The 18,849-nt window shown below is 43.2% G+C and overlaps 1 protein-coding gene across 2 annotated transcripts in view; it reads right to left on the bottom strand.

The window, feature by feature from the left end:
- The window catches only part of LOC138588370 (A-type potassium channel modulatory protein KCNIP2), a 130,526-nt gene that overhangs the window by 9,839 nt on the left and 101,838 nt on the right, over positions 1–18,849 (bottom strand). Inside the window, exon 1 of one of the 2 annotated variants that reach the window (XM_069658447.1) lies at positions 3,699–3,728. The exons of the other annotated variant lie outside the window; for it this stretch is intronic. Within the exon in view, the coding sequence (XP_069514548.1) occupies positions 3,699–3,705 (7 nt within the window). The 5' untranslated portion in view covers positions 3,706–3,728. Of the gene's footprint in view, positions 1–3,698; positions 3,729–18,849 lie in introns of those variants that run through there. 2 annotated transcript variants of the gene reach the window in all.

Genomic DNA, 18,849 nt, shown 5'->3' with positions numbered 1-18,849 from the left:
ATATAGCTTTCTGATTATCTATCTATTCACGTATCTATGTCTTTAAATATCCATCTACATATCCATCTACCTGTATCAGATCTGTAACGCATCGTAACAGAAGGTGCTTATGGTATATCTACCTATCATCAAAACGTATCTATATCTTTGTATTTTATTTATCGTTCTATTCTATTTTATCTACTGTATCGTTTCTCTTTTATCTATCTCTCAAATCATCATCAACTTTTCTTTAAGCCTCAAAATTCATTGAGGTTTCCCTCATTTACAATGATGTCGAGATACAAAAAAATGCACAATTTAAACAAGCCAAAAAGAACAATACTCAGTGAAAACAATTACACAATGAGGTGAAGTGATTTGAAATCAGCGTCTTGATTTGCCCACCTGTCGTATCTATCCCATCGTATCGCATTGTATCGTATCGTACCGTATTGTATTGGATCTTATGGTATATTATCGTATTGTCTCGTATCTTATCATAATGTATCATATCAGATTGTATAGTATCGCATTGTATTGTGTCGTATTGTATAGTATCGTATAGTATCTTATCATATTGTATCGTATCTTAATATATAGTATCTTATTATCTTGTTTCGTATCATATTGTATAGTATCGTACTGTATATTATCGTATTGTATCGTATTGTATAGTATGATATTGTATAGTATCGTATCGTATTGTATAGTATCGTACTGTATATTATCATATTGTATCGTACTGTATTGTATCACATTGTATCGTATCGTATCGCATCGTATAGTATCGTATCATATTGTATCGTATTGTATAGTATCATATCGCATTGTATTGTATATTATCATATTGTATAATACGGTAATATATATAGTATCTTGTCATATTGTATCGTATTGTATTGTATCATATTGTATAGTATCATATCATATTGTATCGTAATATATAGTATCTTATCATATTGTATCGTATCGTAATATATAGTATCTTATCATATTGTATTGTATCATATTGAGTCTATTTATTGTATTCATCTATCATATCTTCCTACCTATCTTTGCATCGTATATTTCATATCATATCCATCTGCCAACCTATCGTATTGTTTCTACCCGTCTTTGCATCGTATCTATCAATCTTTTCACATATCGTATGTAATATTTATTTATCTTTCTATCCTCATATTGATCGTATCTTATCCATCCATCCATTCTAAAATGCTTTGTTTTTAATCTTTCACAGCTGTCGACTAACAAGCATCAATGTAGAATTAAGAAAGCCCTTAATATGGTCGCCATTTCTGATATTACGTGTAACAGAATGCTGCGGTTGAAAACAGGTAGGTTTCTGCCCTGACTTTGCTGTTGCAGTAACATGCGATCGTTCTCATGCCTTTGAGGTTACATTTGTTTTTCGAGTTTCGCTGACAATGAGACCTGAAATTCTTTCATTCAGGCTGAGTAGACAGAAAGATAAAACAGTCTACGTCTCATCAGGCAGGGTCGGAAAAAAGCAACTTGCTTTGTTTTTCTGCTGGTGTGCAGCATCATTACACTCTTAACTAGCGCGTCATAGTTAGTGTGCAATTAGAGTTTAATAGTTTCCCTCAGGGTACACTGACAGACCATCACAACTCTTGAGGAAATAAGAAAAACAGCTCTATTTTTAGAGCATTTTTGGAAACCGCGTTGCTTTTCATAAGCCCAAGAGATCAGAGGATTTTCTCAAGGGACAAAGAAACCATGTTATACCTCAACGGACTTGAAGGCAGCACACACATCACAGTAAAGAGCCAGTGATACATTAAACTGCTGGAGGAGATACAGATTGATGGTATCATGGCAGCATTAAACCTTTCAGCTGTGATGTCTGGGCCTCCGGACACCTAGTGATGACAGATGTAGAACTGCAACTCTGAAAAATAAAGAGTTAACAAATGCTCTTTTATAAAATTCGATCTTGCAGGCATCCTGCTGGTTTTTTCAATGAAGCCTGGGATCTACCTGATGTCATTAATCTCCTCGCACTTCTCCTGTTCACTCGTCTGAACTCTAGCTTCTTAATATTGCACTTAAAGTTAGGGGACTCACAAAAATATAAATATATAAAGACTGAAATCAATGCATCACAGGGAAATATATATCTAAACTTCATTCAATCAATAAATTTCTAATCATATAGCACCAAATCGTAAGTTATCTCAAGACACGTTACAAATAGAGCAGGTCTAGACTGGGCTCTTTATTAAAGATTACAAAGAGAGGCCCAACATGAATCCACCATGAGCAGGACTGAGCAACATTTGGCAACAGTGGCAGAAAAACTTTTCATTCTTTGCATTTGCAGATTGAAGACTGGGTGCGACAAAAAATCACAAGCGGCGCCCAGTTAGTGACGCGTTTTCCATCAGCCAGCAGTGGTTGGTCTGCCAGAGAGGGTAGGCGGAGCTAAGCGGCTGCTTTTCCGGTCTCTGCAAGTGTTGCGAGGAAACAGTAATCTACTATGGCTGAACAAACAAAGAAAAGATGGATGACTACAGATACAACTTCAACAATAAGTGAAAATCCAAAGAAAAAGAAACAAATTTGACGCTCAGATGAAGGCAAACAGTCTGAAAAGGAAAGCGACCGTCAGCGAAGAAAATCAAGAGTTACAACCGGAGCCAACCGTGGACGTCACACATGCAACACTGTCTGGATATCTGGGAAGTGTGCTCCTGCAATTGCCGTTTATTGCCACAGGTGCCACCAAAGAGAACAACACTGAGATGGAGATGACCACTTTAACAGTCAGAAACTTCGAGCAGAACCGGGCTCATGGTTGGATGGGCTGAAAAGTGGGATAGAGGGAGATGCAGGATAGAGACAGTAATATGGCTCCAATATGGCTTCAAAAACTTTCTCCTACTCCTGTCTGGTGAAAGTCAAACTCCTACTTTGTCACAAAGGCTTTCTTTTCTAATGTGTGGCCCTGGGATGTCCTGGTGGCCTGAAGCAAGCTGGTTTGATTCCAGTCAGGTACCTTTGTTGAATGTCTCTATTTGCTGTCTGCTTCCCGACTCTATTAAATATAATACAGGCAAACGATTACAATTTGTACTCTGCAAGCCCCGATGACATCACAAGAGTTTTCTGTTGTAGGACTTTGGAAAGCTCACACACACACAGACGACATCATGCTGCACAAGTCGTCATGACAAGGAAGCTGAGCGGAGTTCCCCTTTAAACAATGACAAAACTACAGAATATTGAAAAGCACAAGTAAAGTCCGTGGATGGATGGATGGATGGATGGATGGACGTGTTTGTTTCAAAGTTTTGAAACTTCGGTGTCATAAATGCGGTGAGATAGTCGCTTACGACATCCTGCCTTCATATGCGAGTTAGAAACGTATTGACACACAGTATGTACTTTAGTATTAAAGTCTCAAGACAAAGCCATACACACATACGCGCACACACACACGCAGCCAAACACAGCCACACACACACACACACTGCTCAGAACCATAAATAGGTGTGACAAAAGTGACAGATGCTAGTGTGTAAATTAGGTCAAACTAATTTATGTTTAATCCGAATGAACACTTTGCAAACACACACAAACACACATGTAGACCCCCCCTCCCCTCCCCTCCCAGAGCGTGTTCTCCTCCCGTTATCTCTCACCATATGCATCATTTTGACTTCTAAATCGGCGCCTTTCCCCAGCTCTCTTACCATTCATCTTACCTGCCGTTGAGAGGTCGATAAGCCCCAGAAAGTGCATCAGTTTGAGGGAGCTGCAGACCACCAGCAGAATGCCAACAGTCTGCAGCCCCTCCAACTCCCACTTGTCTCCGAAGAACAGATGCATCCTTTCCCCCCTCCTCTCTCTCACAACAAAAATCTCTCTCTCTCGCCCCAGGGCAACCACTTCCCCCCCTCAGCTCCAACCAGGAATGCACCGTCTTCGTCTCTTCAGTCTCTCCTCTCAGCCTCCCTCTATGTGCCGGTATTCAGTCATCCCCTCGCTCCGCACGGCTCCCCGCCCGCTTTCTTCTCTGAAGGTAGATTGTTATTCTCCTCGTTTCTTCATCCAGAGCGGTAACTGCGTGGCAGCAAGACTGTCGGCTTGCTGCTCCACCCCCGCCGCCTCCGAGGCTGTCAAAGGCTGTTAAAGTTCCTGGTGAAGTTCGGACAATTCACCATGTGTGTCCTGGCAGGTTGGTGGCAATTGTTTTCAGACTCTCTCTGCTTTTTCCAGCCACTGACTCTAAAACTCTCTGCCTGTCCTCCCTCTCACTCTCCCTCTCTTTCTCTCCTTACCTCCGTCTCTCTCCTCCTGCGGTGTCCCTCCCTATCTTTAATTGGGTCAGTGATGGGACTGAGTGAAGGGAGGCGAGAGGAGGGGGAGATGGAGGGAGGGAGGAGTACTACTTGTAGGGTGAAAGGGGAAACAGAGAGGGAGGATACAGGAGACAGATGGGAAGATTGAATTGGGAGATGAAAGAGATAGAGAGGAGCGACAAGAAATAATGGCAACACGGGGTAAAGCAAGAAGCAAATTAAAATCATATAAAAAAAGCAAAATGAAGGAAGAAATCAGGAGAAAAAGAAGCAGAGAAAGAGTAACAGGAGGGCGGAGGGAAGCAGTGACGACAGAGAGGCGAAGCATCCGACCCTGCAGCTACCGTGGACGAACTCGCAGATGTGGCAATCTCCCCTGCGTGTGAAATCGACACATATGAACAAACAGCAGCCCGGAGGTGAAATCTGGCTATAGCATGTTTTGCGTATGCAAGCCAGCACGGTGGGGATTACTTCAGATGAGATATGCTGATGCCACATCTGGAACACAGACAGACAAAATCTCTGAAGAGCTGGAAGTGAAGAACTCAACCCTGTAAAATACTTTTGGGCTACGATTTGATCGATGAAATGGTGATTCTTAATCTGAGTAGGGAGGCGCTGATGTGATACGCGAGCTCGGATGGAAGACAGCAATCCCAAGTCACTTGTTATGCTACTGTGGGGGAATTTGATGGAGAAGATACATTGCATCTAAGTCTCTTAGTGAAATCGTTTAAGAAAGTGGTACCTGTTTGGATTCTTATCCTCACCCTTGTGTTGCATTGATATCAGGTTCCCTCAACAGTGTTTCCATTGTCAGAGACAGTGGGCTGTGTGGGCTGCAGACTTTAACGCCACATCAACACCTGAACTTCAATCACTGTCACGTCCCTCCCTGATCTAATTATGTATCTTCCTTGTTTCATTATTGAAGTCATTGTTTGATTTTCTCACTTCCTGTCACGTCCTCTCACCTCAGAAGCTTTACTTCCTGCCGTTTGGAGTTTTTATCAGGGTTCCTGACTGTGCTTTTCAATGTTTGAAATGTTGCTTAAATACCTGCCTGATCTCCTGTGTAACAAACCCCGTCTTTGCAAGTAAGACGTTTATTCTCACTTCCTGTTTTGAGTAATGCCTTCAGTGGCTTTCTTCAGTTTTACAATCAGATTTAACAGTCACGATTCGAATGACTTCCTTGCCCTGAGTTAAAGTGTTAATCTCAAAGATCTCATTTTCGTTCTCTTTGGCGCCACCTATGGCGATAACGGTAACTACAGGAGCACACTTCCCAGATACCCAGACAGTGCTGCCTGTGTGACGTCCACGGTTGGTTCCGGTTGTAACTCTTGATTTTCCTCGCTGATGGTCGCTTTCCTTGTTAGACTGTTTGCCTTCATCTGAGCGTCGAGTTTGTTTCTTTTTCTTTGGATTTTCACTTATTTTTGAAGTTGTATCTGTAGTCATCGATCTTTTCTTTGTTAGTCATAGTAGATTAATGTTTGAGACCGGAAAAGCAGCAGCTTAGCTCCGCCTACCCTCTCTGGCAGACCAACCACTGCTGGCTGATGGAAAACGCGTCACTAACTGGGCGCTGCTTGTGATTTGTTCCACCAAAGTCGCCACAGACAGCCAGTCTGTGATACTGCAAATGCAAAGGCTTTCATCTGTGGGCCATAGGCTCAATCACCATTGAGTTACCTCATTGATGGCCCTAACAGCAGGTTATTTGTCTTGGCTCTATACAATAGTTAAAAATCACTGTGCAAGAATTCTGATCCACTAAGGCTGAAGTGCAGTTAGGTATAGGCACCAAAACAAACTTGGTCAGGGCTCGGGAAAGAGCGTGGTTTGGATTTAAATATAGAAACTACATGGTAAGTGTTCGGTTGGGTTAGGTAAGGAGAGTTATGGTAAGTTATTGAGGTTAGGCTGATGGTCATGGTTAAAAGAAACCAACCTAAACTTTTGGTAGGAGATTGAAGAGAACAATGAGCTTACAATTATCAGCCACAACAGTATGACCACTGACAGGTTTGATAGGGACAAATTGTAATGGACCTTGCTGACTGGGTCAGAACATCTCAAAAACTGCAGCTCTTGTGGGGTGTTCCCGGTCTGCAGTGTCAGTGCCTACCACAAGTGGTCCAAGGAAGGAAAACGGGTGAACTGGCAACAGGGTCATGAGCAGCCAAGGCTCACTGATGCTCATGGGGAGCGAAGGCTGGCCTTTGAGGTCCGATCCAACAGAAGAAAAAGTTGATGCTGGTTCTGACAGAAAGGTGTCAGAACACACAGAGCATTGAGTTTGTTGTGTATGGGGATGCATAGCAGCAGGTCATTCAAGTGGCCCATGCTGACTCATATCCACCACTGAAAGCGCCTACAATAGGCACGTGAGCACAAATATAGAACAAGGTGTTGACTTGGCCTCCAAATTCCACTGATCTCGATCCAATCGAGCATCTGTGGGATGTGCTGGACAAACAAGTCCGATCCATGGAGGCCCCAACTCGCAACTTACAGGACTTAAAGGATCTGCTGCTAACGTCTTGGTGCCAGATACCTCAGCACACCTTCAGAGGTCTAGTAGAGTCCATGCCGGGTCAGGGCTGTTTTGGTGGAGGTCCTAAGGCAGGTGGTCATAATGTTATGGCTGGTGAGTGTATAATCCAGTGTTTTGTTGAGCCATCCAACCACCGTGACCTCCTCCCTCTGTAGACTTTGTGGTTCTCTTAAAACAACAACTTCCTGCTTTTCTTCCAATGGAAAGAAGCAAGAAAAACACTGAGTGTTAACAGCTTTGTCACTCAAACATTCACATGTGTTGTCTTGGTGGCATTTGCCAGAATGACTGATGCTTCTGTTCTCCTTTGGAGGACTGTCTCTGGATTTTGTATTAAGATACTGTGAAAGATGGCTCAGCACATTGCTAAATAAGAAACGTCTAGACTTCATCTAAAGTGGTAAGTGACAACCCTCGGCTTCAAAGTCCTCCATCACTTTCATCTACAACTTTAAGTTCAATACCAGCGGCTATGAAAACAGAGATACAGAGAGGGAACAGCAGAATATTTAGTCCTGAGCACTTTAAAAGCCTTATTTTATCTATCATATTGTGTATTGTATGAATAAATGTGTGTCTCTGTGCCTGTGAGCAGGTCAGCTCGTGTCGGACAGAGAAACAGGAGATGAAGAGGAGGGTAAAGCAGAAGCCGCAGGAGTTTACAGAGGGCTTGATCTGTCAGTCGTGTGATTAATGATTCTCAGAGTCAGAATGAGACCTGGAGCCACAGTATTGCTTCTGAGCCTCGGGGAGAACACATCTTAGAGCGGCCTCAGGAGACGGAGCAGTCTACACTTAATCAGAGGCCGACTCATGCTCTTTGGTAAATGACAACAAGCATTAACTTTACAGTTGCAGCGTGAGTTCATGTTCAAAGTCAGAGCGTGAGACCAGAACGCTCAAAGGGTGCAACAATCAATCAGCGTCCTTCAGTGATCAAGAGAGGGAGTCAACTGAGGCGTTTGAGTGCTGCAATTACAATAATGTAGATCATAAGGGCTTTTAACGGCACTGAAGGGTCAGACATCACAAAAGGGTCTTTATGATCGTGCATAAATGAGATCACAAAAGAGAACCTAACTGTGCAAAAGGCTCATCAAAGGCATAAATTAAACTAATCACTTAACAGCTGGTCACTAATAGAGATCTAATCCTCTACAGGAAGATATTACCCGATATTTTGCATCGCATTTATGGGCATGATTAATTAAACAGGCTACAAAAGTGCCTAAATACAGTGACATATTTAGGCCAGCAAATTCTCAAACAGTCTGCTGACGGAGAGTCAAATCAAGGATGAAAGAGGGAGAGATAAAGCCGGTCGTGCCTATCTTTCATCACCTCTTACATAACATTAGGACATCTGTGATGCACGAACAAAAATGTAAGATCAATGCACGCAAAAAGTCTCCCCTTTAACTTTGATCCTTTCCTAAACATGAAGGCTCTGTGAATCAAGGGGTATTGTAAAGCAGTGATCTTTGAACTGTCGCCACGATTGTTTCTACAGCAGTGGTGCATATATTTAACCTTTCTTCACCTCTGTTCTATCCATGAATGTTGGTTTGTTGCAGGTCTAAAGATGCCTAAAAACTAGGTTGATGTAAAACCCTGGTGGTTTAAATTTGGTTAAGAAGTGAGTCTTTTTTATTCAAAGTCCAGATTTGTTTCAGCAGCATTTCAATGATGCATGTCCCAATTTTCAGAATATGCCTCAAATTGAAATAAGGCCAGTCTTTTAAAGCAACAATGATCCAAACTATGTCTTAAAAAGTCTACAACCTGACCTGTACATCTTAGTTGAGCCTATTAGCATGCTAACACTTGCTACTTAGCAAAAGACACCATGTGCAGATGAGACTGATGGGAATTCTGCAAGCATTCGGTCAGAAACTACAGAGAAACGTGAAGCAATATGCAGACGATGGCGCCATTGTCACCCACAAAGAAGAAGATCTCCTGACTCCCTGCTAACAGCAATAGCGGAAGCCTTGAAAATGTGGACCAGTTCCCATTCTTTGGAAGTCACCTATCCTCAAGGGCAGATCAACCACAAGGTACACATCCCAAGAGCAGACAGACGGCAAGGTATGCATGCATATGATGCTATTAGCGGGGATTCTGCAGAGCTCTGTAAACAAGTCCGACTTGCAATGACAAAGCTGCTGGTCTACAAGGCATGTAAGAGTCGGACCAGCAGGTATACTAGAGTCTAGAGTTTTAGCAGGAAAGCAAATTGCACTAACATAGTGTTCTTGAGGAAGCAAACTGAACAGCTGAGATGGACCTGCCGCATGATACGAATGCCAGGAAGCACCCTGACTTGGAATGAAATAATCCCCAATGAGCGCCTGGAGGCCAGTTTCAAGAACATCAGGATCAACTTTAAAAAACACTCAACATGAACGCCTCCGGCTGGAAAGAAAGTGCACAAAACAGAGCAGCCTGAAGAAGCTGTTTGCATGAAGGAAACATACTCCATGAATACATTCTCCAGCAGGCTTCCTGTTGAGTCAAATGGCACCAAAGAAAGGAGTGTTGCCCTGCACCCTTTCCTGCTCACACTGAAAGAAAAGTTGTGGTTCGAGAGTTTGGTGAAGAACCACCAAAAAAAGGACCAACCAGGAGAACCATCATCTTTGACTTTGCGTGATCCCCACTGTTGTAGAATTGAGAGAATGTGTAATATAATTAGCACGGCAGTCGTGAGCGCTCAGAACCGCTCCCAGAAAAGTTCCTCAGATGTTCTTTTTCCCCTTGTCAGGGCAGAGAGGTTCCTTCAGGGCGAGGAATCACAGATGAACCACAGATGAACCACAGGAGCTTATTTTAGCCTCAGATGTTTACAGCCGGAGCGAATCAGGAAGCATCTCCTGTCATCCATCCACAGAGATGTTCTGCTCTTACTGCAATGATGGACATTCATTAGCCTGAATGCTAAGCTACTGGAGACGTCGACACCTTCACACACACTTGCTCACACATACACACACTAGTAATAAAATATTAGGGTAATTAGCCTTAGTTGATTAGTCTCTATGAGACATATTTTGCCTGCAGCCAGACACACAGTAATTGAAATACCTCCATATTTAGACGTCTACCTGAGCAATTATTCCTCTCAAAACTGATTAAAATGTCTAATAGAGGGGTGTGTGTGTGCGTGTGTGTGCGTGTGTGAATGCTCGCAGCGAAGGAGACACAGAGGAGGTCATTGATAAATGGTGCTCAAAATTGGCTAGTGTGTTTTCAATTAGATAAGTGAAAGCAGAGAGTCATTTGCATAGATCATTAGCTTTTGAGGATATTTTTAATACCGCGATGAGGGACAAAAACAGATTCATTCTGCCGAGGCCTTTCAGAATAAAGAACAGTAAGCTGCTAACCAACTGTTTTCTATAGAAGATGCACACAATGAGGGGAGACGGGGGGAACAGAGAGGTTTTCTCTCTGAGGAAACAAGAGGTGATGGATTGTTTCTGGATATGAACAGCGTGTTGAAGATAGTCAGGTTTAGCCCATTTTTTTTTTTTTTTAGAGGAGGTAGCTGCGTAGAAATCAAGGATTCACAACCACAATTTTCTGCCTTTCACGCCTTTATGGAGAGTACAGTGGATAGTGTTGGAAACTGGGGAAGAGAGAGGGGATGACACGCAGCAGAGGGCCGAGGGCGGGAGTTGAACCCGGGGGCCACCGCATTGAGGGCTGTAGCCTCTGTACATGTCGCCAATTTAACCGCTGAGCCAAACTGCCGCCCTGATTAACAATTTTCAACCAAACACATGAAAATAATCCAAGAATGAGTTTCGAAATGACTCAAAATATTGATTTATTTTAAGTAAAAATAAAAACAAACATATTGACTCAACAGCACCACAGCTCTTGTGTTTTTCCATCATTTTTTCTGTAAACCAGCGTTTTATTTTCTTCTGCTAAACCCTCACTGAGGCTGAAAACCTCAAACCTCTTCAGCCCTCAAACAGCAGTTACCTGCTTCACCTGAAGGGGGCAGTCTCAGGTCGCTTTGCAACTCTGGGCTCAACAGTGCCGTTCACCTCGAGTCCTTCTCTCTTTCTCTTTGTTATTGTCCTTCATTTAAATTCAGCTCCCGAGACCAGGCAAACAGTGGGAGGGTAATGAAAGATCACAAGCCATTAACAATTTCCAACACACACACACACACACACACACACACTGAAGGGATAGTAACACTCCTGTTTGCTATATATCTGAAGCCACATAACTGTATGCGACCGAACAGCACTCGTGATGGTTTGCTGTCTCCGTTCTTTCTGACACTCAGCTGCAGTCGTGCTCTTTAAAACGTATCCTGTGTTTCTGAGTGTTCAGGAGTCATTTTAAATTAGATTTGCATCGCTCGCAACAATCCTCTAAACTTATTTCCATCAAATCATAAACACTCTCCTCTGCTGTTTCCTGCCCGGAGCCAAATCAGGTAAACATCCTGGACCGGTCGATACTAAAGGAGAAAAAAACGTCCAGCTAGCTTACAGGGTCTGAACCCGAGCTCTCTGAAGGTTTGGGTGAAAGATTTGCTTCTAAAAAAGACCGAACAACGAATCTTAAGGGGCTATTAATGTCACAGCAGCCAAATTACAGATTAATCTAACACCATTTCCAGGCAAACAAAAGAAAAGGAAATATTGAAAGTGGGGTAAAACTCAAGCAGCTGGCAGCCGCATGCAGGAAAGTTATGCTAAATGTTTATTGGGATGCAGCCATGAGTGAAGATCAAATAAATCAATGGCAGAATGACAGCAGCCTGTAGCCTTCCTTTGTTGTTGTAAAACAGGGAGAATAATAGCCACTGTCTGCCCAGCATTAATGTTTTATCCTGGTGAATCCTGCTGCAGGGCTTGTGTGCCATTACTAAAACTATGTGAGAGAGAGGAGAGAAAATATCAGAGTAAATGTGAATGGTAATAGAGATACAGGGAGAAAGGCTGCAGAAAGGCACACTTTCATTCACCTTCTGGTATTATGTTATTTTCAGTATCACATTCACACAATGACTACTGCAACTCCCTACTGGCAGGCCTCCCTGCATGCACACTCAAACCTCTGCAGATGATCCAGATCGCAGCAGCGTGACTGGTCTTCAATCAACCCAAAACAGCACCTGTCACTCCACTGTTCATATCCCTCCACTGGCTCCCAGTCGCCGCTCAATTTCAAAATAAAAACCCTGTTGCTCGCTTACTAAACAGCAACAAAAACGTCTCCTGGCTACCTGAACGCCCTCATCCAGGTCTACACTCCGACCCGCCCACTACGCTCTGTCAATGAAAGGCGCCTGGTACTCCCATCACAACAGAAGTCACTAACTAGACTCTTCTCCTCAGTCGTCCTCAGGTGGTGGAATGAGCTACCAAACTCCATTCGGTCCGCAGAGTCCCTTTCACCTTTAAGAAGAAGCTAAAGACCCAGCTCTTTATGAACACCTCTGCACTTAATAATATTGATGCTATTGATTATGATATTGACATTTTTGCTGAAGCTGTTTTTTTGACACTTACTGACTTCATTCCCTCCGGTCCTGATCGCTGCTTGTGTTGTATTAACTCTCAGATGTACGTCGCTTTGGACAAAAGCATCTGCTAAATGAAACTGTGACACTGAAACATTGTAACATTCTCATCGTGCAATAACCACAATGGTTTCCATGTTGTTACATCTCTGTGGGTCTGTGGCATAGACTGTATAAAAGATGGACGACATGACAGCTCCCTAAAAGTGAAGCCAAACCCTCTCTATCGCCCCCTGCTGACTGGCTGCAGTATAGGTCATAAAGCCCGCCTCCTCCATGTTAACAGATGGGACATGAGTCAAACTATAAAATTAAAATACACGTTAAATACAGTTTTCTCAAACATGGTTTCTGTCATTATAGTTAGTTCTTAACATGCTGATTTACGTCCAAGTGTTCGTTTTTCTGACAAGTTTATTTTTAATTAGTTATTTGATGCTGTCAAAATGATGATTGACAGCTCTGTTGACAAATACGGCTCCTGCAGCCGATCTGTTCCAGATTAGCAGAGTGGAGGAGGAACGATAAGAGGAGATGTAACAAAAACAATCACTACAGTCACTGAAATTTGCATATCTGTGAACGTTAACCTCAGACCAACACAAGAAGCTGTTCTGCTGTTGAATACGTAGATATGCGGGATCTTTTTTATTTTTTTCGGTAAGTTAAGTGTGAGTTTTGGTTAGTAGAAGTGGTTACTGCTCAGCTCTGGCTCCAAATGACGTCACCAACGCAAGATAGCACCTATCACAGGGGCTATTTTGGCATCAATTCTGTACAATGAGAGCAGATGGAGGCGCATCGTCCATCTTTAGATTATTATTTCATTGATCTGTGGGTGCACATGTTCCTTTAATGGTGCATTAGAGCAAGAGGTCAAATGTCTTTGTTTGAGCAGCAGAGCTACTGAAAGCATTCCCGCACTATGAGAACAGTGGATCAACAGTAAAGCAAACATGACCTCCCTAACAAGGTAAATACTCCAAAGCATGGCCGAGCAATAAATAATCGACATCACAGCAACAGACGTAGCACATACAGCAAAAGGTAGAAAGATTTCTTGTTCTTGGAAGCAATATTCATGTTTAATGGCTCTTTTAATGGAACTAAAAGGCACTGTAGGATACTTCTTTAAAAGTGAGCAACGAAATTGCAAAGATCTCTTCACAGTATCGATGGCTCATGAGACAAGCTCATACTTTGGCTCTGATAAGATTTACTCTGAGAGCATTACTTATTGATGTCCCCATAGCGTATCATTCATATGAGGAAAATGCTGCTGCCTGCTCGCTCTGCAGCTGAACGGTCGCTGCTGGGTGATGGATGCTGCTCAGGATTATTTTTCGGGAATGTCGCCGTTACACCCGGCTTCATAAAACGGAGGAGTTAATGCTCTCATCAGTGGGCCACATGCTCCATCACCCTTGTGTTCACTAATGCGGAGAATAATAGTGACTTAATAGACATTTATATTTGAGTATAGGACTTGTGTAAATTTACTATTTGCATTAGGGCAGCTGTGGCTCAGAGGTGAAGTGGGTCGCCCTACAATTGGAAGGTTGGTGGTTCGATCCCCAGCTCCTACAGCCTACCTGATGAAGTATCCTTGGGCTGTGTGTGTGTATGTGTGAATGATTAGTAGACAGACAGTTGCCTTGTAAGACACTAAATAGTGTATAATTGTGTGTCTGAAAGGGTGAATCTGACATATATGCTGCCTCCCAAATTCAGGGGCTGCATCCTTCGAAAGGACGTATTTGAAGGCCGATTGCGTCACAGCGGTGTGCCGAGGACTGTCCCATTTCAAAGGCTTCTTCAGATGCGGCTGACAAATGCTTTCCCCGTGCCACGAAGGACCCATCGGGTGCATCCTTCGTGACCCAACATATCTCAAGATTCGTTCCGCGCCAATTCAAATGAGATAGTGGACTCTGCAAAGGAAAACACTTTTAAATGTAAAAGTTCTTGGTTTCAAATCCTTCGAATAACGAGCGATACAAATGTTAAAAAAAACCAGAAGGGGCCTTGAGAGAAATTATCTTTAAAATAACAGGTTAAGTTACGTGACCTTAGTTATGATAGCTAGTTAGCCAGCTAGCTACCTGCTGCCAGGCAACAGGAGCAGCGTTTTGTGATGCAGGGGTAAGAATGGGAACAGGAAATCCTCCGTAGATCAGACCGTCTCATTTCAGTTAGCAGTCTACGCAGGCTGTGAACGACCCATCCTTCGAAGGATGCAGGCCCCTCAGACACAGCTATTGTGTAAAAGCACCTCGACTGGTCTGAAGACTAGAAATAAAAGGCCCGATATAAGTACAGTCCATTTACCATTGTTGGTTAACCCATATGGCTTAAAGGAGCGATTCACCCCTGGAAAAAGCCACTGTCAGTCAGAGCTGGTGTTGTCTGTAATCCATAGAAGCAATAATATTTGAAATTGGCGCCATAGCTGTGGAGAAAGTTGTACAAACAGCTCGTGGTTTCGCCCATTCTACAGTCCTACAACACCCAGCGTGCATTGCGCCTCTCCCTCTGAAAGGAATGGCCCAGCGAGAGACGCTGGAGTGAAATACCACCATTTCCGCTGCAGGCAATGGCTCAGAGCGGTACAGAGTCTGAAATATGAGAATGTACCGGTGAATCGTCTAGAAAGTATCAGGTCTGCAGTCTACATTTCAAACCTGACGATTTTGAATGAGACATGACATCGGAGGCGGGCGTCCTAGATTGAGGAAGTGTAGTTTAGCGAGCTCCCTGGCCTCTGCCAGTCTGGTGGTGGTTTTCCAGGGCCCATTGGATCGGATCGTGTCCTCCAAAGGCACGGAGTTGCATTTTTTTCTACTATAATGGCATTAGCTCCCCATAATAGCATGATAGGACTGAGGTTGAAAATCGGTGAGCTGGCCCTTTAATAAACAGATAATTAAAAGTAAATCTCATTTCAACAGACGACAACAAAACTTCATATCTGCTGCATACTGTACGATGGTACATGACAAATCAAACTGCTATTGATCAGCTGACTCTAATCGATATTTTAACCCACGTGGCAGCTTTGATCCAACTAAAGCTGTGGAAAATATGTCATGTCACATTTTTTGGTTGTGTGCCATCAAACTGCTGAGGCCTCTTACACGGTAAATAAAGTGTGACATTAAAAAACTTGCACAACATCTGCGGGTTAAGCTGCGTGCTGGGCGAGGTCTTTAAACACAAGGCTAAGCTGTGTTAATGCAAATCTTCTAACTCTAATAAGTAAGCAAAGAGTATTTTCAAGGACGTGTCTGCATGTGTGTGTGAGATTCCATTAGTTTACTCTCAATGTTATCATCTTTCTGCAGACGTGTGGCAGGAAAGAGTAGCAGAACGTCAAAAACTGCTGTTCTTTTGTACACAGAGCACCTGCCATAGAAACACACTCTCTACCACACACACACACACTCACGACGGCTATAATCAAATCGAGGGAAGGGGAGCCAGAGGGAAAAAGACAGACAGCGACAGAAGAGGGAGGAGAGAGAGACAAATGCAGAAAGAGGGAGAAGCAGGGAGAGAGGGATGGTGGAGGATGGAGAGAGTTGTGTATTAAATATCCTCCGTCTGATCCTCCCGCGTCCCCGGCTCTCATCTCTCAGCTGGCCGGCCATCAGAGGGGCAGAGAGAGAAAGAGCCTGAGACAAGGACAACAAGGACAGCCTCCTCCACTCACTGCAGCTTTATTGCTGTTTATAAAGTTTGCTACAAAGAGGATACTACAACTGGAGTACTGAGTAGCTGTGGCGTCTGTGTCGCTGCCCTTGCTTTAACTTTTCCCTGCAGAGTAGAATCATCTCTGTTTGGTTGCTTTTCAAGCCTTGAACACTGAAGCACTGAGGTTGAGGCGCTCCTGTTGGTGATTTAGGGCAATTCAACATCTATAATTTCTTACACCCAGAGTGTATGAAGTAATGCAGCTCATCCTAAGTGGGCTGCAAACACACACCTGCACACTGCGTTGTGTGCCCATCCGTTGAAGGACAATTACAGCGAGGGTAGATGTCTTTGCCTCTGTGAGTGAGAGTGCGTGTGCTCTGACATAAATGGGTCCTCTGCTGACCACTTAGCAATTTACCTGCACTTATCCCACTCCCTCTTATTGTCTAATTTCCTCACACACACATACCCTACACACACACACACACACACACACACACACACACATACACACACAGAGTGGCAATCATGTCTAAATAACCCCTTAAGCAGGAAAAATGATTTGCTGAGCCTCGTTGTCGACTACAAAAGGATGTTGTTCCGTAATGGAGCTAAAACTGCAGTGATCCCCGAAGACACACACACACACACACACACACACACACCTGATCATTCACATCCACCACTGACATCCCAAACCTACTAACACTTAGTATTTTGTATTCCAGGTCCCAGGGCCGGGAACACATTTTTTGGGGGCAGAGGCTCAAGCAAAAAAAGGGCACTTGCCCCCCAACATGCACTAATTCTCACCCTGATGTTGTCACACTGCCACCGTCCATAATCACACATTATGTTGATAACATGGGAACTGTTTATATTCTATTGAACCACATTATAACACCTAGAAACCACAGCTCTGACATGTTTCCATGGAAGTAAGGCAGACAGTCAGTGTTTAGTTGTTTAGACTAATTCAGTCTCACTCCATCAGTGGTTTCTTTTTAGAAAGACAGGATGCAATTTAATGCCATTCAAACTAGCTTGATTGCTAGCGTGAAGTCCTACTGACCTACTTAATCGTTGTTTTTAGTTGATAACATAAAAAGTAAGTTTTGTTTTGGTTGATTTTATAATTAAACAGTGCCTACCTGGGTGATATCATTCGCTGTAAGACACGGTGAAGAGTTCATTGATTGAGACAAAATCATTTGGGAGGGGGTGGGGTGGGGGATGCGGAAAACTTTCTAAATTGATAAGGCATATTTTTGGATACGTGGATACGACTTTTTTTATTAGTCTGTTTATAAATGAAGGACTCTTTTCAACTCTGGGGGCACAAGGGCGGCGGCTCAAGCCTTCCCTGGGTCCTATCTGTGCCTGCCAGGTACCGCTAGTTCTGATGACTGTTTGATCTTAATGCTTCATCATAGTGCGTTCATCATGTTGACAGTATGTGTTCACTTTAAATTTATTATGGTGTAATAACAAATGACATGTTTTTGTCCAATTAATGCAATTATTTATGATTTTCAGGACATTTCTGAATCTACAGTTTCTACATTCAAAGCATATTTTGTAAAAGATCTATAAACAAGACTAAGAGTCTAACTAAGGGCTAGCAGCTGCAGTGGGGCGGCTGTGGCTCAGTGGTAGAGTCGTTCATCTTTCATTCGGAAAGGTTGGTGGTTCGATTCCCAGCTCCTTCAGTCTACAAGTCAAAGTGTCCTTGGGCAAGACACTGAACCCCAAATTAGCCCCTGGTGGCATAGTTTCGTAATATTCTCACAGGATCAATAAAGTATCCATCCATCCATCCAGCCATCCATCCATATCTGTGTGTGAATGTGATGACTGATTGACAGTTGGACACTTTTCGTAGCAGCCTCTACCATCAGTGTGTGAATGTGTGACATGTGTAAAAGCAGCTTTAAGTGGTCCTAGACTAGACAAGCGCGATATAAGTGCAGTCCATTTACCCTTCAGCAGCTCAGGGAGGCTGTTCTTTGGCACACGGTAAGGTGCTCAAAAGGATAATGCTAAAGCGCTCAACATAAAGTACCGCTGGGGCTGATGGGAATTAGAGTCAGATACTGAAACCAGTATGGGTATCTGCCTCCTGATGCTGCCTAAAATGTGGCATTGAGTGTCAGTGTTAAAGGGATTGTTCGGATTTTCTGAAGACGGCTTGTATGACGTGACGTAAAATCTGGAACATAAGACACAGTCTGATTTTGGGGGTATCCTAAATGAATAACGGTTTTCTACAGGTATTTATTAATAAAAACAACACTATTTCAATTTAAAACACATTCAAAACACACAACTTACGGCCTACCATCTGTTTTCGCCATGTCAAGTTTGCAATCCTGCTAGCTACTAGCTAGCGGTAGCTGGCTGCCTACGGTAACGTTGATTGTGAGGGTGGCGGCTGCAGTGGCGATCATGACCTTGACGAAGCGTTAGCAACAGCCAGGAAAACACAAAACAGCACTGCGGCATATTGTAAAAAGGAGACATTGTCGCGGCTCGGACCTGGAAACAGTTTAATGCAGAGGTGTGACGTCACCACTTAATAACCGGATAGCACCATCGTCTGGGTAAAATACTGTAACACAATAACAAACCTCTCTCTGCATTTCATACTGGTATATTGGTCGCACTGGTATATAGGACAAAGCCCACTTTTTAGATGAAAAAAAGTATTAAAAGTGCTTCTTATAAACCCAATTCTA

The sequence above is a fragment of the Semicossyphus pulcher genome, unplaced genomic scaffold, assembly GCF_022749685.1.
Source record: "Semicossyphus pulcher isolate SPU_LCO1_2020_fin unplaced genomic scaffold, fSemPul1.0.p SCAF_12, whole genome shotgun sequence".
NCBI classification, from domain to species: domain Eukaryota; kingdom Metazoa; phylum Chordata; class Actinopteri; order Labriformes; family Labridae; genus Semicossyphus; species Semicossyphus pulcher.
Note: the sequence above shows the minus strand (reverse complement) of the source record. Positions and strands in the feature narration are given on the sequence as shown.